This window comes from Leptonychotes weddellii, chromosome 1, assembly GCF_054177405.1.
Source record: "Leptonychotes weddellii isolate Sample4059 chromosome 1, ASM5417740v2, whole genome shotgun sequence".
Classification (NCBI taxonomy): Eukaryota; Metazoa; Chordata; class Mammalia; order Carnivora; family Phocidae; genus Leptonychotes; species Leptonychotes weddellii.
The window spans coordinates 156,822,723-156,844,709 of record NC_138369.1 but is presented as its reverse complement, the minus strand read 5'-3'; the positions used below and the strand labels follow the sequence as shown (position 1 = coordinate 156,844,709).

General features: G+C 36.9%; 1 protein-coding gene and 1 long non-coding RNA gene across 9 annotated transcripts in view; one reads left to right on the top strand and one right to left on the bottom strand.

Annotated features, from left to right (window-relative positions):
* The window catches only part of ZNF654 (zinc finger protein 654), an 85,170-nt gene extending 67,777 nt beyond the window's left edge, over positions 1-17,393 (top strand). For 3 of the 4 annotated variants that reach the window (XM_081798452.1, XM_081798465.1, XM_031042072.2), the window contains 2 exons: positions 7,756-7,897; positions 11,323-17,393. In XM_081798452.1, coding sequence (XP_081654578.1) covers positions 7,756-7,897; positions 11,323-13,800 — 2,620 coding nt within the window. In that variant the 3' untranslated portion in view covers positions 13,801-17,393. The remainder of the gene's footprint in view (positions 1-7,755; positions 7,898-11,322) is intronic. The other variant, XM_081798458.1, reaches the window with a different exon arrangement.
* Positions 1-21,966, bottom strand: part of LOC115945088 (uncharacterized) — a 60,627-nt gene extending 38,661 nt beyond the window's left edge. The window contains exons 1-4 of one of the 5 annotated variants that reach the window (XR_014138658.1): positions 21,771-21,966; positions 13,618-13,699; positions 1,991-2,118; positions 22-478 (exon numbers count right to left, since the gene is read on the bottom strand). This is a non-coding gene — a long non-coding RNA (uncharacterized LOC115945088). Of the gene's footprint in view, positions 1-21; positions 2,119-13,617; positions 13,700-21,770 lie in introns of those variants that run through there. The other 4 variants (XR_014138660.1, XR_014138656.1, XR_014138655.1 and 1 more) reach the window with 4 other exon arrangements.
* Positions 21,967-21,987: the final 21 nt, after the last annotated feature.

Below are 21,987 nucleotides of genomic sequence, written 5' to 3'. Positions count from 1 at the left end.
TTATGATTAGGTCTGTGATCCATTTTGAGTTAGTCTTTGTGAAAGGTATAAAGTGTGTATCTAGATTCAATTTTTTTTTTTGCATGCGGATGTCCAGTTGTTCCAGCACCATTTGTTGATGAGACTGTCTTTACTCCATTGTATTGCCTTGGCTCCTTTATCAAAGATCAGTTGACTATATTTATGTGGGTCTATTTCTGGGCTCTCTGTTCTGTCCTCTTGATATATTTGTCTTTTCACCAATACAACATTGTCTTTATTACTTTAGCTTTATAAATATGTTTCAAAGTGGGGTCTCATCAGTCTTCCAACTTTGTTCTTCAATATTCTGTTGGCTATTCTGGGTCTTCTGCCTCAATATAAACCTTAGAATCAGTTTGTTGATATCCATAAAATAACCTCGTGGGGTTTTGATTGGGATTGCATTGAATTTGTAGATCAAGTTGGGAAGAACTGACATCATGACAACATTGTTTTCCTATCCATGGAAACATGGAATATTTCTCCATTTATTTAGTTCTTTGATTTCATTCATTAGTTTTGTAGTTTTCTTCCCACAACCCTGAGATCATGACCTGAGCCAAAATCAAGAGTCAGACCCTTACTGAGCCACCCAGGCACCCCAGGTATAGGCATTTTTTAATCAATACTTTTGAATTTTAAATTCTGAAATATGTATTTTTCACAAACTTTCTCTTTAATAGATAAACTTAACATCAGTGGCAAGTTTTAATAGAGTAGAAAGCCTTCACTATATATTGTCTATATTTAAAGTTTATTTTTCTGAAGAGAGAAATTCCACGACTAATGTCCCTGAAGATAAGAAATATAAGAAATAAAATAAACTCCTAGTTTTTTAAAATTGTTTAACCTGGTGGTTACAGCTTGTTAAGTTAAAGTTATATGTTGGTTTGAGTGATTGGTAGTGATAAAAATTATCCAGAATAGTGAGTCAAGATATATTTGGGCTTTAAAAGGATACCACACTCCTAAAAACAGCAATTTTTATCCTTTAGGAATCAGTCAAATTTAAACACGTTTTACATTATATGCTTCAGTCTAATTTATTTCTGGTAATAGTTTTTGAAAACTCTCACCATAACAGGGTTTATTTCCCAGAGGGACTTAAGTAGTGAACCACAGCCACCAAGCACCATAAAAAAGACATTTCAGTCACCAGTGCTTGTTCATATATCTTCTCTGTACTGTCCTGATAGCCACACTCTCTACCTCAAGAAAACTGTCATTTTCATAACTAGTTCCCAGACTGTTAGGTCTGTCATACTTTAGCACTCTTCTACCCCATCCATCGCTCCTCAACCCCACCATTTACACACACAATTATAAATTGTTACATGCATTAAGCAACCTTAAGGAATTTAAAATCTGTCATTCTAGTATCAAGTAGCTCTTTAAAAACTTTAGTAAGCATTAATTCAGTCACACACAGGGCTTGTTATTTAATGCAGGTTTTCATGCCTACTCTCAGAGCTTTTAATTGCATAGTTCTGGGTAAGGAACTGTACTTTTTTATCTTTCCTCTTCGACATTTTAATTATTATGTGTGTAGTGGTGTGGACCTCCGTGGGTTCATCTTGTTTCAAACTCTCTGTGCCTCCCAAACCTGGATGTTGTCAGCTATTATTTCTTCATGTAAGTTCTCTGCCCCTTTCTCTCTCTCTCTCCACCTTCTAGGACCCCTATAATGTAAATGTTTGTTTGCTTGGTGTTATCTAAGAAATCCCTTAGCCCATCCTCATTTTTTATAATTCTTTTTTCTTTTTGCCATTCAGCTTGGGTGCTTTCCATTACCCTTTCAGACCACTGATCAGTTCTGCATTCACTCATCTGTTGGTTCCCTTTAATGTATTTTTCACTTCAGTTTTTGCACTTGTCAACTCTGGTGGTTCTTTTTTATATTTTCTATATCTTTAATGAAATTCTCACTGAGTTCATCCACTTTGAACTTTTTATCAGGTGGATCACTTACCTGTTTCATTTAGTTCTTTTTCTGAGGTTTTTTCCTTGTTCTTTCATTTGGAGCATATTCCTCTGTCTCCTCATTTGCTTGACTTTGTTTTTGTTTCTATGAATTAGGTGGAACAGCTGCTTCCGCACCTGAAGGAATGATCTTGTGTATGGTCATCTCCTGTGTAAACTGTGTGTGCCTGGTGACTTTGGCTAGCTAGCTCAAGCTGTGGCTGGCCCACTGTGTACTGGGGCCACGCTGGTGGGAAGGCCGGAGCTGAAGTGGATGTAGGCTAGGGTGGTGCTGGGGTTCTCTGCACAGAAGGTACACTGGCACAGAACAGCTGAAGCTGAAGTGGGTGCAGGGTGGTCCCAGGGCTCTCCTGTGTTGAGGGTGACAGCAGATGGTAAAGTGGGTACAGGCTGGGGTGTCCTAGGATACGCTGTGTAGGGGGTTGACCTCATGGGGCAGGCGGAGCAAAAGCAGGTATGGACTATGGTGCCCTGGGATGCTCTGCTCCAGGGGTACTCTGGCAAGTTGTCTGGAGCTGAAGTGGTGTGGGCCTGGAGTATTTCAGGGTGCTTTGTGCCTGTGTTACCTTGTCAGATAGTCTGGAGCTATAGTGAACACTGACTACAGGTGTCCTGGTGGGCACTACACAGGGGCTGCCAGTGGGACATTTGGGGCTGGTATGGGTAGAGGACCAGGGATCACTGAGGCGGTACGGTGCCCGGACCATGCTCCTGTCCATGCTGTCAAGGTGGATGGGGAATGTAAACTGTGGTGCTTGACAGCCCCACTGACTTAGAATGAGAGTTCCAGCAGTGTCCCTGACGTTTGGCAGAGTTCTAGGGCCAGATTCCTTATATTCTAGTTGCCCTTTTAAACTGCAGCTTTGTGTGTGTGTGTGTGTGTGTGTGTATGTCCGCGTGTGGGTGTGGGTGTGTGTGCATGTGCATGCCTCAGGACAGATGAATCTGCTCGCAGACCCTCAGTACTACCCCTCCCACTGCAGTGCACAGTGTTGGGAGTGGGGGTTCCCTTCATTACCGTGTTTCCATCTTTCTTGCTGTTCTGTATGTGGTCTCCCTATCTTTTGTTGTGCAGAAGTTGTTCAGTCAGTCCTTAGTTCTTCAGGAGGAACTACTCTATAAATGGTTATAGATTTGGTGTGTCCCTGGAGGAGCTGAGTTCAGGGCCTCCCTATGTTGCCATCTTGGACCTAAATTCTTAAATATTTAAAACAGCAGCTTGAAGATGGATTTAATGATTTAAGAGATTAAAATCTTCAGATTTTAGAGATTAAAATCTTCAGACTCAGAGATATAGTCAAATAGCTAATTAGTAGCAGAGCTGGGTCTAGAAACTAGTGGGCTTCTAAGGGAGTATACTTTTAGTTAGATTATGCAAATCTGTATTAAAAAGTTTACCATGTAAATTGGAATTTCAAATAGAGGGGATCAGGAAACAGTGGTAAGACACACAAGTTTAAATAGTTTTTAAAATATTATCATTTCTTTTTTTTTTTTTTTAAGAGTGGGGGGACGTGGGAGGGGCAGAAGGAGAGGGAGAGAGAGAATCTCAAGCAGGCTCCACACCAACCCATGCCTCAATCTCACAACCCTGAAATCATGACCTGGGCCAAAATCAAGAGTTGGATGCTTAACCGACTGAGCCACCCAGGTGCCCCTAAAGTATTATCATTTCTTGATATGTAGTTAGAATATAGTCATGACTATTATAGTAGATCTTTTCCTATGGGGAAAGGAGGAAAGGAATGTTCTGACTTCAGCTATATTAAGCTATTTAAACAGGATATCTTTAGCCTTTTCATTTTAATATACTCATAAGTAAATTGGAATCTCAAGTATAAACAAACAAACAAAAAGACCAAGAAGACATTCTATTTTCTTCTTTTGGCTAACCATTTAACTCTTTAGGGAGGGACCTTAAAAATAGAAGAGTGCCTATCTTTCCTGCCCCCAGCCACTGGCACCCTCTAAGAATAGAAGCTGGGTATGCAACTCCCAGCTGCCTAACTGTTCTTTATCCTTCCTTCTGGGTAGGCGGAGTTCTGATTGCCTGCTCTTTTATTTCTTCTAACTCTCTATATTTCTGAATTGCTGGGATCCTTTTTTCTTGCTTCTCAATATTGATTTTCACCGTAACTGAAGAGCAGGATTCTTTCCAGCCTATAAGGTCTGTGTTGTCTATTTCATTTTGGCCTTCCTTATGAACCAGCTTAACCTCGTCTCCCCTCTCTGTGGACAGAACCTGATCCACAGTTCAGTTTTGCTCTATCTGAAGCCAGTGGAGCAAGTTACCAACCCCATTTCTCTCAACCATTGCTAACAACAACTACTAGTAATAATAATAGCAGCTACTAATATCTACTGAATGCTTTCTATAGTCTATACTTTGTATATGCATTCTCTTATTTATTCCAATAATCTTATGGGATAGATACTATTATGCCTAAACCATGCAACTAGTAAATAATGAAGCCAGGATTCATACCCAGGCAGCCTGACTCAGAGCCTCTGCTGTTAAATACTACTTATTATACATAGACCTGCACTCTCTGCAACTTGATGATTTTATTAGTCGTTAGCTACCTGGGAAATGTGTTTGTACACCATATAGGTGCTGTGTTTTCTGAAGGACCCTCTGTTTGAAAAGAAAATGTAAGCTTCATAAACAGTGCTTGCACATAAGCAAAGACGACTATCACTGGTTTTCAGGGTGTTTATACAATCAAAATCCATTGTGTAAGTAAAACCTTAGAACCCTTTTGTAAGTTCAGTCAAAATGGAGCTTCATAACCATATCCTGAGATTTCTGCTTTGCTTGCTAGAAAGCTAAAATCCATATTGGTAGCCCTTTTCTGGTAAATTTATCAGGATCTTGAGATTACATTTTGTTCACCAAGTTTCATCCTGAATTAAGAGAAACAAAGGGAAATAAGATCTCGCTCTTCAAAAAAGAGTAATAATAATAATATTGTATTCTAAGGAGTCTTAAGAGTCTCAACTTTTTTTTGGAGCAAGTTGGAGAATAAATATATACATTTCTAATATGTTAAACGTTCATCTGTGTAAAATTAAATGCAGTGAAATACTCTCCCATAACTTCCAACTATCATTTTTTACTTTTTTCTCTTTAAATCTGTTGCAGAGATACGGCATGTCTTCTTAAACAGTTAATCTGCTTGCCTTCTCCCTCATCCCTTTGTTCATAAAATAACCCTTATTTAGAATGTCCACCATCATCTTTATATCATTCTGTCTACAATTTCCCTTAATATATTTCCTCAAGAGACTCCTCCTAAATGTCTTTGCATTTGGGAATACATTTTTTTTTTCTTTTACCAATTTATTAACTACCAAATATTTATTGAATAAATCTCACTGCTTGGTACTATTAAGACTGTAAAGATAAGGAAAGAATATAGGAAATTAGTGATTTATTAAACATTGGTATATACTAGACATTTCACCTAGGTGTTTTCACTTACCTCTCTCAATTCTTTTTATGTATAAGAAAACTGGATAAAAGAGAAAAGCCACATAGGTAGTAACAAAATGGAGTTGGGATTTATACTAGTCAGTTTGCAAGTGGTAGCACCCTATGTCTAATTAGTTTAGGGAAAAGGTATTGGGCATGGAAAAAATACTGGGGTATGACAAAAAAAGGGGGGCAGGGATATAGTAGGTACCCAAATACAACTGCTACCAGGGACACTGATTTGTCTTTTCTGCCAGTTGACTTCATTCTCTCCTGTTGCAGATCAGAAGGAATGTCAACAGTCTCCAGCCTTCATAGTTTAGAGTTGAGAACATTCCAGGGACTCTGGCCTAACTGGGGTCAGTTTTATACCCCTGACTTAATATCTTAAGGATGGTGAGGAGGTTCATATAGGAAACATGGCCATTGGTGTTCCAACCTTGTGTAGTAGGGCTACTTCCAGAGAAAGGTGGCTCAGTGTGAACTGGGTAATATCACACCTATTGAGAAATCTCTTATTCCCAGTCTCATGTTCTTCTTGCCACTACTTCGCCTATATAATGTGTCACTGAGATTTACAATGTAGTAATAGTTGGGGGGACAGGACCTACAAAATTAGAAAATATCAACAAGGAAATACATGAAAGGCATGAAATCAACAAGAGGGATAAGATCTGTTCTAAAGTAGTTATCACTTTAGTTTGGGGTATTCATGAAGGCATTCATGAAGAAGGTACTTGATAATAAGCTCATCTTAGAAATGAGGTACTTTCCAAGTACAGTAAATTAGCATAAACAAAATGAGAATAAACAAAGCACATTAACTGATTAGCCTTGAAGAGTGCACAGGATTAAAATCCTATCCTTCTGACCCCAAAACCCATGTTTTTGTTGTTATTAATACTATGTGAGATATGAAATACACTGAATGAAATGATTTGAAAGTCTGGAAACAGATCAGCTTAGCAACCCCTGTAGAAGTACATATGTAAGATTAGAAGACTTAACGTAGTAGTACTGAGAAAGCATGGTATGGTTGTGGGCAAAAATATAATTGAAATACACAGGCTGTGGGAAATAAACGGATTAGAACCAAACAGGTTTGAGGTATGTTTAGTGTCATTGACTGACCTAGGAAAAGATAGTTTTGCAAGAGTATTATTTATTCTAAGTGGATTCTGGTGGTAGACAGCAATCTAAATTGAAATATCCAGGCATAGAAATTGGAAAGAAGTCAGAGCTAGAGATTTGGGAGCAAGGTGTGAAACCTGGTGAGCTTTTATGTATGCAAAAAAAGTGGGGTTGTGGATTGAAACTTATGAACACCCACACACAGCTAGAAGGAGATGGAAGTAGAATTTTGGTTTTATTTCTTCTATGTTGCTTGCTATCATTTTCTCTTTTGTGTTTTCTGTATTGTCTCTCTAAGTAGACTATGTGCACCTTCATGATAGTAGTCAAGCTGTCCTTAGACTTAATAGCTGTATGTGTTGGGCTCAAAGTTACATACTCAGTCAATCACTTAAAAAAAATGCATCAATTATTTTAATACTTTTTAGATTACGGTGCTTTATGTCACTTGACACATTTTAAAGAGTTATAATTTACTAGCATATGATATCTAAATATATCATTTATATCTTATGATTTCCTTTGTCTCAAAAGCCCCTGCTCCTCCCTTGTCTAATAACGTTAGCCATGTTTTAGAAGAGAATCTACCTGTGAAATACTTTAAATGGTCCATAGCTTGTCTGTTTAAAAGTACTCCATCTTAATGAATGAGCAGATGATCTTATATTTAAAATTTTAGAATCCATACTATATCTTCTTACACTTTTAATCTATAGTACTTTGGGTATCTTAATAGATTGAAAATGAAAAAATAATAAACGTTTCTTTGCAGAAAGTGTACAAAACTGATTTCTAAATTTACAAGTAGGTATTAAAGACCACAGTTTATTTTTTTTTAAAGTAATATCATTAATATTGGTACATAGGGATTAGAATTTGTTATCATGTACTAGAGGTGCCTAGGTTTGTCAGCATATGATTGGAATTCATTCCTTACCACTGTAAGATTAGTTTCTGATCTCTCTTTTCTCTCCAGCTTCTGTCAGTCCCACACAGGTAGCAGAAGTAGCTTGGAGGTTAACATAATATCCATTTACGCCCACTTTGTATACACCCCAGCCAGGGTACTTAAAGAATCAGCAAAAGACAGTTAATACCTGTATTTGAATAAACTGTATTTTTGATATTTCTCTTTTTTTTCTCATTTACAGGGAGTTGATTTTCATATGGAGTAAACTTCAGCTTAAGTCTAATCCTTCAAAACAAGTTTTTGTAGATCAATGCTACCAGCTCTTAAGAACAGCAACTAATGTGAGAGTCATATTTCCTTTCATGAAAATCATTAAAGATGAGGTAAATAGGATATCTTTATCCCTTAATTTTAAATGAAGTTTAAATGACAGTTCACCAAAACTTGAACCTTTTATGATAAAATTTATTTGAAGGGAAGGAGGATTTTAAGGCCACATTCTCCATATATTATCTTTCCCTCCCCACCAACCTCAAACTCCCAACATGGTACTAAGGGTATACGTAAGTGAAAATTACTGAAAAAAGAAAAACTGCCAGTTTGGTGTTACTTAAAATTTAATAAGCTTGTCACATTTAACACTATCCTAACTCCTGTTTGTAGAATCTTATTTGCAAATGAATTTTGTATATCCATAGGTAATACTGCTCACTTTCACAGAAAAATATAGTTCATAGTTTTAAGTCTGGTGTTCAGGTAAAAAGGAACAATGAGTTTTGAGGCATTTTTGAAACCGGACAAATTTTTAGAGTATTTATTTAAAGTAATAGTGAAATCCATTACCTGTTTTTAAAAATAGTTCTGAAGTAAGTTTTTCATGGGTCACTTAAAAGTGGGTACAGTTCTACATAAGTGTCTTACATAGACATGAGATGGGATCCTGCAGATCCTTTAACGTTTTCCCCTCAAATATTAACAGAACTTTGAATACAAAGATAAGAAAGATAAAGCTACCCTACACTTTAGGTAGCTCCATTTAGCTGAATCTTTATGTGGGTTACTTTTAAATATACAGGAGGCATCCATTAAATAATATATTTTAATTTTTCTTATATATTTATGCATTTATCACATCATGTCACTCATTAGATATATGACCATGTAGTGATTATATCCCTATAATATAAAGTTAGCAGCATTGTATTCAGAGAGTTTTATAAATTTCCTATTTATTTTACTAACTGCATTCATACCTTCATTATTAAATAGTGAAATGAATTCAAATGCATTGTCAAAGTTAACCTCTACCCCCCCTCAAAAAGGGAAAAAAAAACAAACTATGCTGTAGAATCCTTTTCAACATTTGAAGTGCATCAGAATCACCTGTAAAACTTAAAAAGAAAAAAAAAGTATCCATATGTACTTTTTACATAGGATTCTTATTTGCACCACAAGTTGAAGGATTTTTGTTATAAAAAGTTTACAGTATAGGTGAAGTTCACACGGTTAACATAAAGCTTTCTTATTTTCACATCTAGTCAACCTGAGAGTATACGAGGAAAATTCAAAGATGAAATAAATATTAAAAATGTGCTTAACTAAAAAAAAAAAAAAATGTGCTTAACTATTTATACTCTACTAAAAACATCTTTACTGATGGAGTAGATCATTTATGTGCCCCAGTACTGTGAAAAGCTGCACAAACAATGCTGTTCAGAAGAATGAGACATTACAGATGGCATATCTGAAAAAGTTTCACAGAGGAAGATGCTTTAAGCTAGGTTTGAATGATAGAGGAGGATAATACTAACCTAGAGGGTTTTGTAGTTTACAGAGCATTTTTGCCTCACAATATATATTACTTGTTTTTCTCACAACTGTCCGTTGGCATTAATAGGGTAGGAGAAATATGGGGAGGTATGTGGGAGATGAAGCTAACTGAAGAGACTGTAGGAAGTTACAGAGTGGGGGGTGGTTGTTGGAAATCCTTAAGGGGCTTGCATGCTGCACTGAAAATTAGAACTTCACTCTATAAATATACTGGAATTATTGAAGGATTTCAGTTAAGAAAGTAGCTTTTGTGATGATCTTAAAATTTTTAGACTTGGACAAATGGGTACATGATAATTTCATGAGTTAACACAGAGGATGTAGATAGAACTTAGGAGAAAGAGAAGGAATTCTGTTTTGAAGCAGTGGATTTTGAATTCACTATATCTGGAAAATCTAGGTGGAAATACTAATTGTAACAGATAATCAGAAATAAGAAATAGGAATTCAAAAAAGGATTCCAAGCTGAAATGATGGATTTACAGGAGGAAGTTAAAGTCAGTAGAATAGATCTGATCCCATTCACATTTGCAAAGGCCACTATATGCCAACTTCTCTGCTTATGATAGGAGGATACAAAAAATGAGATACTGTCCCTGTGATTTAAGAATTCAAAGTCAGGGGATAGGGGCATACACAGTTACAAAACAATTATATATGTGCTTTTTATAAATAAGTATAAACTATTCTCAGTGGAAAGAATAGGGAGTGTTTATCTCTGCCCCAGGGCTAGGGCCAGAATGAATGGGGAGAAAAACTTTCAGAGTAAAACTGATTCTCAAAGAATGAACAGGAAATAGATAGGAGTTTACTAGCTAGATAAAGTGGGATTATGATGTGCAAAATTAAGGTCTGCTTGTAGAACTGTAAGTAATTAAGTAGGGTTAGACAGCATGTAAGGGACGATGAAGCCATGAGGCTGGCAAGGTAGTGATCCTTCCTGTCATCTACAGTATACGAGATGCAGGCAGTACACACACACACACACACACACACACACATACACACGCACGCACGCACACTTTTAAAGACATATTATTATTGTGTCTTTTTCTATTCAAACAAGCATTTATATCATTCCAAATCTATTTATCATTTGAGTTAAGGTGGGTGGACAATAAATTCCCAACTGCAGTTATCTTTGAGTCATCAGTACAAGTTTCAAAGCTTGAATAATTTTCAAGTAGTTTCATTATTCTGATTTTTATTAGATTTGGAAAGATTGTAATTGCCTTCTTCATGTGGGCCACACTTTTCCTCTTACTTGGATAAATAATATTACTTAATAAGTAATATTTTTAGTGCAGATTTATGAGTTTCTGTAAGCAGTTTTTTAAAAAATATATAGTTCTTTTTTAACATTGATAAATGTTAAAATTGATAAATGCTTTAAATACATTTAATCTAACCTTCTGCCTCAGAATGTGAGATTGGTACCTAAAATAAATGGGGCTGGATTTGTAAGAAACCTTAATCACCATAAGGTTATGAGGCATTTTGTATTATGGTTACTAGGAATTGTGAAATTTGAAAATTAAATAAATTGGAAGCTAAAATGCTATCTCTTCCAGATCATTCTCAAGTTAAAAAAGAAAGATTTACTTATTATTAAAAAAGAGTTAAGGCTACCTGTTGAAGAAAACTGCACATTTGGAATACTGTGTTTATTCAGCTTTCATTTCAGAGTTTATTTTATTTTATTTATGTTTTAAAGATTTTATGTATGTATTTGTCAGAGAGAGAAAGAGAGAGAGCACAAGCAGGGGGAGCGGCAGGCAGAGGGAGAAGCAGGCTCCCCTCTGAGCAAGGAGCCTGATGTGGGACTCAATCCCAAGACCCTGAGAACATGACCTGAGCCAAAGGCAGACGCTTAACCGACTGAGCCACCCAGACGTCCCAGAGTTGTATTTTAAAACGATAAAAGTATAGTAGTATTTTTTTTAAAAGGTATTTAGTAGTAATATTTTTCCTTTTCCAGGTTGAAGAAGACGGCCTACAAATTTGTGTTGAAATATGTGGTTGTGCTCTACAACTCGATCTTCATGATGATCCCAAAACTAAATGTTTAATTTATAAAACAATTGCACATTTTTTGCCAAATGATTTGGAGATCCTCAGGATTTGTGCACTCTCAATATTTTTTCTTGAGCGCTCCTTGGAAGCTTATCATACTGTTGAAGAGCTTTACAAACGTCCAGATGAGGAATATAACGAAGGCACAAGTAGTGTTCAAAATCGTGTTCGTTTTGAATTACTTCCAATTTTGAAAAAGGGATTGTTTTTTGATCCCGAATTCTGGAACTTTGTAATGATTAAGAAAAACTGTGTAGCATTATTGAGTGATAAATCAGCAGTCAGATTTCTAAATGAAAGTACACTGGAAAATTCTACAGGTAATCTAAAAAAGGCAGTGGAACAGCAAGGTTTAGATGAAGGGCTGGACTCTCTTACAGATCAGAGCACTGGAGAGCTTGATCCTGATGATATATCTAGAGTGCAGCCTAAGGGTCACATTAATACAAAGAAAAATCTTATGGCTCTTAATGTTTCCAGAGTAGATCACAATGTCCCAAGGCATCGGTGTATGTTATGTAACAAGGAATTTCTAGGTGGTCACATTGTAAGGCACGCCCAGGCTCATCAGAAAAAGGGTAGTTTTTCATGTGTAATATGTGGTAGGAAATTTAGAAACAGAGGACTTATGCAGAAGCATTTAAAGAATCATGTTAAGAAAATACAAAGACAGCAAATTGCTGCAGCTCAACAAGAGGATCAGGAAATCCCTGCTTTGGAAGAAATAAATTGTTCTGATACTTTCATTTCATTTGAAAATGGGAATTCTGGTAATAAAGATTTGGAAATAGAGACAATTACTGCTTCCAGTGATGGAAACAAAGAAGTCATCCCTGCACATGTGGCTGAATTCATTGAAATTCCCGTAAGTGTATCGGAAGATGTTATTGAAAACATGATTGAAAATGGAAGTCCTGATACTTCTTTAAATAATGTCTCAGAGCCTTTGCCTGTATGTGAGGATGACTACGAGGAGGAAGAGGATGAAGAAGGTGATTACGAAGACGACGATTATGACCTGAATCAAGAAACTTCAGTACTTCATAAAATCAATGGAACTGTGTGCCATCCAAAAGACATATATGCTACAGATCAAGAAGGAAACTTTAAGTGCCCTGCTCTTGGTTGTGTCAGGATATTTAAAAGAATTGGATTTCTAAATAAACACGCAAGGACTGTACATCCAACTGACTTAAACGTGCGGCAAACAGTAATGAAGTGGAGCAAAGGAAAATGCAAATTCTGTCAGAGGCAATTTGAAGATTCTCAACATTTTATAGATCACCTTAATAGACACAGCTATCCAAATGTGTACTTTTGTTTGCATTTTAATTGCAATGAGTCGTTTAAGTTGCCATTCCAGCTTGCTCAGCACACAAAAAGTCACAGGATATTTCAAGCTCAGTGTAGTTTTCCAGAATGCCATGAGCTTTTTGAAGATCTTCCTCTGCTATATGAACATGAGGCTCAGCACTATTTAAGTAAAACACCAGAATCATCTGCACAACCAAGTGAAACAATTCTTTGGGATGTTCTTACAGACTCAAATCCTAATCATCAGGAGAAAGACTCATCTAGTAATGAGAAACAAACTATTAGTCTGCCAGTTTCTACTAGCAAATCAAGGAAAGATTCCACAGAACCAAAGACATGTACAGAAAGTATGGAAAAGAAAACAGATGGTTTAGTTCAGAATGGAAATGAACATTCTGATGACACTGTTTCTGATATAAGCTTGACAGACCAAAAGATGCCTGACATAGAGCCAAATTCTGAAAATAATTGTAGTATTAGTGATTTAGTCAACGGACACAGTGGAATAGAGCAGACACCTTTAGTTTCGTCAGATCCTGCTTTGAAAACTGATGCAAATAGAATCAGGACAGAAAACGGTTCCATTTTACCTAGTGTTGTACCACAAGAACATAATACCCTGCCAGTATCTCAGGCACCTTCCAAACCAAATCTGACGAGTGAACATACTTCATATGGCTTAATTTTAACAAAGCCATATGTCAGACCACTGCCTCCCAGTTACCTTGATGAACGGTACCTTAGTATGCCAAAACGCAGAAAATTTCTGACTGATAGAGTAGATGCCTGTTCTGATCAAGATAACGTTTGTAAAAAATCCATGAAAAGATTAAGATGTGGCAAATGCCTGACCACCTACTGTAATGCAGAAGCACTTGAGGCTCACCTTGCACAAAAGAAATGTCAGACACTCTTTGGATTTGATTCAGATGATGAAAGTAAGTCTTCTATCTTCTCAATAGGTCTGTCTGTAGAAATAGAAAATGCCACAGATCTTTATGAGGTTAAGAAAGTTAACATTTGTATAGCACAGATAATAAAGCACCACCCCATACATTATTTCTTTTAATCCATATAGACACTATTTAAGGTGATGTTACTACTCCTGTTTTATAGGTCAAGCAGCTGAAATTTCACAAAGTTAAGTAATTTGTATAGGTATAGCCTATGAACTTGTGGAAGTCAGAACTTGGACACAGTTTTTCATACTCTTTGATCATACTCATTCACTGTGTCTGAGGCATTTCTTCATTACAAGTTTTATGTAATAAAAGTTTCAGAAACAAAGTAATTGTGATGGACATGTTTTTCATTTGCATGCCAGAATATAAATCAAGTGAAGTTGAGCTGCTTTTACAGAAACAGAAGTGAAAAAGAACCAGAAAATAATTGAAAGACAAAATTGAGCAAAAGAAGATCTTGCCTTTCTACTAATATATTTCTTGAATGAGTAAGAGTATAAACAGGAATCTGACTTAGAATTTCAGTTGAACTATAAAATTTGAATTAACAGACATGTTCTGTTTTACAGGTGCCTGATAAAAATGTTTCAGAAAGATCTGTCGATCAAGCAGTAGTGCGAAAAAAGCACTGCAAGAAATTGCATCATCAGTTTGCTATTTTCCTGATGGCCTTAATTTTCAAGCGGTCTTGGATTACTAAAGATAAAGACAAAGCACATTTTCTAGAATGAACTCAGAGAGGAGATGTGCTGGTTTAGACTCCAAAAGGGTTATTACAAAACTCCCAAAGTACCAGTTATCCAGAAAACCACATTTCTTTAAAAAGTTGATGACTTAATGCAGCATGTTCAGTTTCACTTATGTGAGAAACATGTTCAGGCAACCAGTCAGAAAGAAAAACCAGCTATGGCCTTACAGAAAGGGAAAAGTTAATCCATTATTAAAAAAAGGGGAGGGGTTTATTGTTTACAATAAACAACTTGAAGTATTCTACAAATGAGATTTGTTTTCTTGTCATGCATAATCAGATTATGTCCTCCCTTCTCTTCAAACATGGTTTAAAGAACTATTGCTATTTGGTTTATTATAATTTAGAAACTGATACGTGAAAATAAAACTTGATTTATCACCATGCTATCCATAAAAGATTGTAACTTGTTTCCAAGATGATGGATTAGACAGGACAGAGTTCAATGAATGTTATGCCAGCATTGGAAATTAAAAAACAAAAGAAAACAAAACAATACTTTGCTGATAAGCTCTTAATAGAACTTTACACTTTCCATTTTTGTAATACGAGTGAATTATATTTAAAGGCAGCAGTGTCCATTAAATAGAAGAAGTACCATCAGTAACTTTGGGGAGAGATGGGAGGAATCTAGGACCATAAAGGCTATCTAATGGAAGGAAAACACTGAATTGCAAATAACTCAATGTGAATAATGGTATAAGCACACTGGGATATTTCTATTTGTATATAGAGTAGTGTTAGGACATTGCTTGATGATTCATGGTAAGGTCCTTTTAGACATTAATGTGAGTTATCTAAGTACAGTCCTATAAAAATAACTGGCTGTAAAAAAAAGAAAAAATGTCAGCTAAAATCAGGTCAAGAATTCATTGGTTTTATTCAGTTAGTAGAGTTAATTCTAAAATAAGCCATACTACTACTCATGCTTTCTTATTTATTAGTTATGAATTTGGTCTGAATAGTAATTTTTATATATAAAAGGAAATATTTACACAAAAATTTGCACAGCAGGAACACAGTTAAGATATATTGATGCTTTTATTTTCCTTGATAACCAGTAATTTTCCTAAGGAAGATTTTAACTTATTAGGCAATGAATTGTTAAAACACAAAATGCTTTTTAAAATACCCCCTCAGATATGTTCCACTTGTACATTCTCTAAAAGAGGAAGCCTAAAGACCTTCTTTTACCTGTTAGTGTGTTAATCTATAGCAGGGATAAAATGAACAAAAATGCAAAGGCAAATTCTTAAAAGGTGGAGCTACTAATGTACCATGGTCAACCAAATATTCCAGTTATTCCAACTGATACATTTTTGTTCAAAGCAGATAATCTTACTGGATTCTACTATTAGAAATTTTTGGATATTAAGCTTCTTGAAAAGTCACTAAGGAAGGGGACATTCCTTCCAAGGTGGCATCCAGACTTTACTAAATCGGGATTTCTAGGTCATGAAAGATCTCAAAAAAAAAAAAAGCCCAATTTTATTAGTTTATTTATTCATTCACTACTATGCAATTGATAGTCACAAGCCCGTTTCAATCAAATTAAGGTTTTTGTTTTGTTTGTGTAGCCTACATTAGGCTGTGGATTTAAATAACAAGTAAACAATCAGATTTTTAAATCCCTTAGGGTCAACTAAAAAAAAACAAACAGAAAAAAACACCTTCTGTACTTCCTGATACTGAAAATATAATACTTGAGTTCTATTTCAGTTCAGTATAAAATACATCATGTAATAAAGAGTCTGTTTGGAAACTAGTTCATTTGGACAATGAAGTTTTTTTGAAATATAATTTCTGCTTTGTACATTTTCCAGAAGTTTAAAATTACAACTTAACATTTTATGACATTTTTTAACTTTTTATTTTTTTATAAGTTGTATCTATTGACAAATCCATCTCTGCAAATTATTTTCATTCATTCTGCAGTTCGTACCAAGATGTTTTAAGCATATTCCACTTGTTAATTTTGTCTTTAATTTGAGGTTTTATTTCTACTTTTGTGTTGCTAAGGGAAAACTTTCTGAAACACTTAGATCAAATCGGTTTATACATAATTAAATCAAGGAATGTTTTATAAAAATCTACTTGGCCATGCTGTTCTAAACCTCTTTATATACTTCTCAAATAATTGCTATTGAAAGTATGTATACATTTCATTATTTATGTCTTATAAAGCATAACCTTCTATCATTTTGCTTCGGTGGGGTGCATAAACTTCCAACAGTTCTAATTTAGGATTCAGAAGAAAAGGAAGCTTTCTTATTCTTCAGATTCTTCTCTTTTACTTTCTCTTCCTTCTGTTTTGAGGATATGCTTATCTTACATGGACCAAGTTTCAATTCTTATTTTTTTAATAAAAATTTCCTTCAAAACATTAACTATAAACTTTCTGCTATTTCAGTAAGGTCAAGAAAATAGCAAATCTGAATTTTTGCTGCTCAGATATTACACAAAAGAGGGATCTCCGTGGACAAGGACACTGGTACTTTGGGCTTTAGCCATATTCATTTTTTTAAACCACCGATTATATAATGAGTAGATAACTTATAACTAACTGAACTTGTGATTCTTTTCAAATCACACTTGAAGGTTCAGCCGTACTCCTTTCATGTTTGGTTTAAACTGTTGTATGGATGAAAAACCTAAAAGGGATGATAGTGTTTATCTTTTAATTTATTTGGTACTGTAAAACACCTTTTCAGAATGCCTAAATGCTGCATATGCATTTTGGAATTGTTAATATGTGAAAGATATTACAGATTCAGCAAGAAAGGAAATTTGTGCTTCCTTGTTGAACATTAAATTATTTTACTTTGCATTTTATAAGAGTACAAATTAAAACTGAGCCATTGAACTGCAATAATTCAACAATAGCGTCTCATTTCAAGAAATTTTTTGTACTGTACATAGACTTGTTCAATAAAACATTGTCCTTGTTGGTAATGAAGTGTTCAGTTTTATGTAGCACACTGCTTCAAAAGGAATTAGGCTTAAGGTATGTAGTAAATAAGAAAGTTTCTATTATGTCTCATAAGAGAATGAATTATTTCAGTTAATATTACCATATTCAAATGACTAATTTTTAAAAACATTTTAAAATAGAAAAATCTAGAAGTTTACATAAAACATTTTAGACATTATTTTAACTAACGTCTACATGCAGGAATTACAAGTTGACAGAATGCTGGTTATTAAAGTTATTTTGGGTACCCTCTGCAAACTTAGTAGGTCGACAAATATCGCAACTCTCTAAGTGAAAGTGTGTTGGTAAATCTTCAAAAGATGAACAGCATCTGGTGGAACTCAAAAAAAAAAAAAAAACACTGGGAAGTCACTTTGAAATAAGGTGTAAATATTGATGAAAATGACTTCCTAAAAAGCATTTCAGGGGGAAAACATGTAAACCAATTAATCTGTAGTTAAAAGTGAGTCCTTGGGCATGAGGGCTCCTACTTTTTTGGTTGACTAACAAAGGAAAACACCCTATACCCTTTGCTATAACTTGCAACTAGAAAAAAATGAGGGCTGAAGTAGAAAAAGACCCTGTTTGATGCGATGATAGCAATGCAAATAAAAGGACGGTGCTATGTCCAGTGATTTGCACATACTGCAAACATGCTTTGAAAAACACTGGGAAAGTTATTCAAGCATTCTAGAGCTGAGATCTGGAATTCTCAGTCTATGCTTTTGGTCATATGATTTTAGACTATTAAATGTACTGAGGTATTTAGATAAAGGTATTGGAGTTACCTAGACTTTTTTTTTCCTGAGACTTGAGGAATTCTGGAAAGCAATATTACTAAGTATGCTTCCAAGATAAACAAAAGAGGTTGCTTTTCAGAGCTTAATATAAATTTCATACCAGCTTCAAGAATCAACAAATAAAAGGGTCAGGAGTTTTGGCTGTATATGAAGATGTCAAATGGAGCAGCAATCCAGTATTATGTGGAATTAAAACTAAAAGTAGGGGAGAGGTTCATGCCTTATTTATGAGTGCTACACACTGGAGAAGAAATGTCTCCTGTTTTACTAAATTACTATATACTAGCTAATTTATATACGTTACCCCTAATTGTTAAAACTCAAAGATAGGAACACTGCGTTTTAGAAACCAAGGCTCAAAAACATTAAATAACTTGACCGAAGTCACGCAGGAGAGGTGGGATTGAAAAATCAGATGTGTCCTCCTAAAACCATAATGCCAAGCAGTTTTCATTCTACCATGCAGTTTTCCCCGCAAATACAGAGCATGAGTGGCTATAATATATCCAAATAGAGTCAGACCTGCCTGAGGATCAATGATTTCAGAGACAAAGGATGAAGTCTGGTAGGAGTAGGTGGCTGATGTTTCACTTTCTTCTATTAGCAGTGATTCTTACAGTGTGGTCCCTGGAGCAGCAAAATTAGCATCACCTAAGAACTACTACTTTTTTTTTTTTTTTAAAGATTTTTATTTATTTGACAGAGAAACAGCGAGAGAGGGAACACAAGCAGGGGGAGTGGGAGAGGGAGAAGCAGGCCTCCCGCGGAGCATGGAGCCTGATGCAGAGCTCGATCCCAGGATCCTGGGATCATGACCTGAGCTGAAGGCAGACACTTAACGACTGAGCCACCCCGGTGCCCCCTAAGAACTTCTTAGAAATTCTAAATTTCGGGGGGTGCCTGGGTGGCTCAGTCAGTTAAGCGTCTGCCTTTGGCACAGGTCATGATCCTAGAGTCCTGGGATGGAGCCCCTGTTCTTGGGCTCCCTGCTCAGAGGGGAATCTGCCTCTCTCCCCTCCCCCCACCCCCACTCGTGCTCTGTGTCTTGCTTGCTCCTCTCTCAACTAAATAAAAGCAAGAGGCAAGTTTAAGGAACAAATAGCAAGGGGACCCCTGTGACTAGTCTGGAGTAAGAGACTGAGAGAATAACAGAATAAAAGAGCCAAAGTCTTCACAATGGCCTGCAAGGCTCTAGATCTGCAATATCCAATACAGTAGCCACTAGCCACATATGGCTATTAAAATTTAACTAAAATTCAAATAAAACTTAAAAGTCGGTTCCTTGATTGTACTAGCCACATTACAACTGCTCAACAGATACATGTGGCTCATGGTTACTATACTGAACAACACAGATACAGAACACTTTCATTATCTCAAAGTACTTTTGGACAGGTGGTTCTGTATCAGTGGTTCTCAACTGGGGATGATTTTGCCTCCCGGGGACATTTGGTAAATTGGGAGATATTTTTGGTAGCCACAACTTGGGGGAGGAGGTGCTACTGGCATCTAGTGGGTAGAGGCAAGGGATGCTGTTAAACATCCTACAATGCATAGAACAGCCCCCAAACAAGGAATTATCCTGCCCAAAATGTTAATAGTGCCTCGACTGAGAAACCCTGCTCTAGATCAATCTTGACTGCAACTCTAACCTCACTGCCTCCTGCTTGAACACGCTGCTCTGGCCTCCTTCCTACATTGCCAAGCACTCTGCTTCTTCCTTGGAACCTCTACTATTGTTTCTTCCTACAACACTCTTCTGTGCTTCACTCACTTTCCTCAGGTCTTCCTTTCAATATTGCTTAGAGAAGTCTCTCTTGACAGTCTGTATAAAAACGCAACATCTGCTCCATCCCCCTCCTTTTGATTTATTTTTCTCCATAGCATTTCCTGGCATAGTATATAGTTTCTTATATGTTTACTGTCTATTTCTTCCCACTAGACTGAAAGCTCCAAAGAAACTGTATTTGTTCCAACACAAAGAACAATGTCTGGCAAATAGGTGCTCAATAAATACTTTTTTTCGGGGCGCCTGGGTGGCTCAGATGGTTAAGCGTCTGCCTTAGGCTCAGGTCATGATCCCAGGGTCCTGGGATCGAGCCCCACATCGGGCTCCTGGTTCATCCGGGAGTCTGCTTCTCCCTCTCCCTCTGCCTCTCCCACTGCTCATGCTCTCTCTCTCTGTATCTCTGTGTCTCAAATGAATAAATAAAATCTTAAAAAAAAAAATACTTTTTTTCCCCTTTTTAAATGAAGAAATGAATGAAAGAAAAGGTTGGGTATGCCTTGTATATGGTCCCACACCAGCATGATGAGCACTTGCCAGCCCTTGCAGCACTCTCAAAAGATCCTTGAAAGGAGGGTCTGTGTCATTTCTCTGAATCTTCAATACCTAGCATAGTACATACTCATTAATACTTAATAAAAAATGAAGGATTTTTTTAAAAAAGATTTTATTTATTTATTGGACACAGAGAGAAACAGCGAGAGAAGGAATACAAGCAGGGGGAGTGGGAGAGGGAGAAGCAGGCTTCCCTCTGAGCAGGGAGCCCGATGCGGGGCTGGAGCCCCATGCGGGGCTCGATCCCAGGACCCTGGGATCATGACCTGAGCCACCTAGACGCCCCGAAAAATGAAGGATTTTTATCTGTTGAGTAAATGATACCCCAAATAATATCCACTGGCAAATTAGTATAACCATGCTTTGAATGCCTACGCTACATTTACAATTTATTTTAAAACTGACATTTAGCTGTTATATTTTTTAAAACGTTAAATTTGCTCACCTGAATCTGCAGAAATGTACATTTCAGCTACAAAATGGCAATACCCTAATTAAATGTTAACAAATCAAAAATATGCCTAAAATGTGGAAGAGGCCAGAGGCAAGTAACGATGTTTAAGCCTGATTCTTCATCGCTCTCGGTCGAGTCCAGCATGACTTTTCCATTGGTGAATACGAGTTGCTGCCACACTAACAGCAGCAGCTAACATGCACTGAGTTCCTTCTAGGTGCCAGGCACTGTCCTTCACCCCGCCCCGCACCCCCGCCCCTGCAACCCTATGATGTAGCTAACTCTACTAGGTCCATTTCGAGATAGGAAACTGAGGGACAAAAAGGCTAAGAAGCATGTCCACGGTCACAGTTAGCGAATGGTGGCGGAGTAAAACCCTGGTAATCTGGCTTCCAGAGTCCCCAGCCCTAAATTGCTCGCGATACAGCATCGTCTAAAACCAAGCCGGCGAGGACCGGAATCAAGCAACAGCCGATCCGGTACAGATGAAAGCAAGAAGGCATGGCATGTGATAGGTGACTTTTTTTTTTTTTTTAACCTTTCATAGTCTATTGCTAAACAGAACCAAATTATTTTAACACCGTACTACATAATTTAAGAACATCAAACTACAGGTGCACCCAACTCAGAACTGGCCGCAGAGGACGTTCAAGCGCTCCCGGGGGTCTAGCCCACGGGCGGGGAGCAGGCGCCTCCATTGGCCGGCCCCGCGGCATCACGGGAGCTCGCCGTGCGCAGGAACCGCCACCCGCTTTCCACGCACCTGCACCTGCGCAGCTCTTCCAGGCGCATTTTTGGAGGTTGGACTCCTCAGAGTAAAGGGCATCGCTTTCTGGAACCAGGTTCCTTGTGGAAGATCGCTGTTCTCGGTGCAAACGCGGTAGTTCCTGAAATGAGATCCGTTGGATTCCCCTCCGTCCTGTCCAGCCCGGAACGACAAGTCGGAGCACCGCATTTCCTGATTGACCTTGTTGGCAATC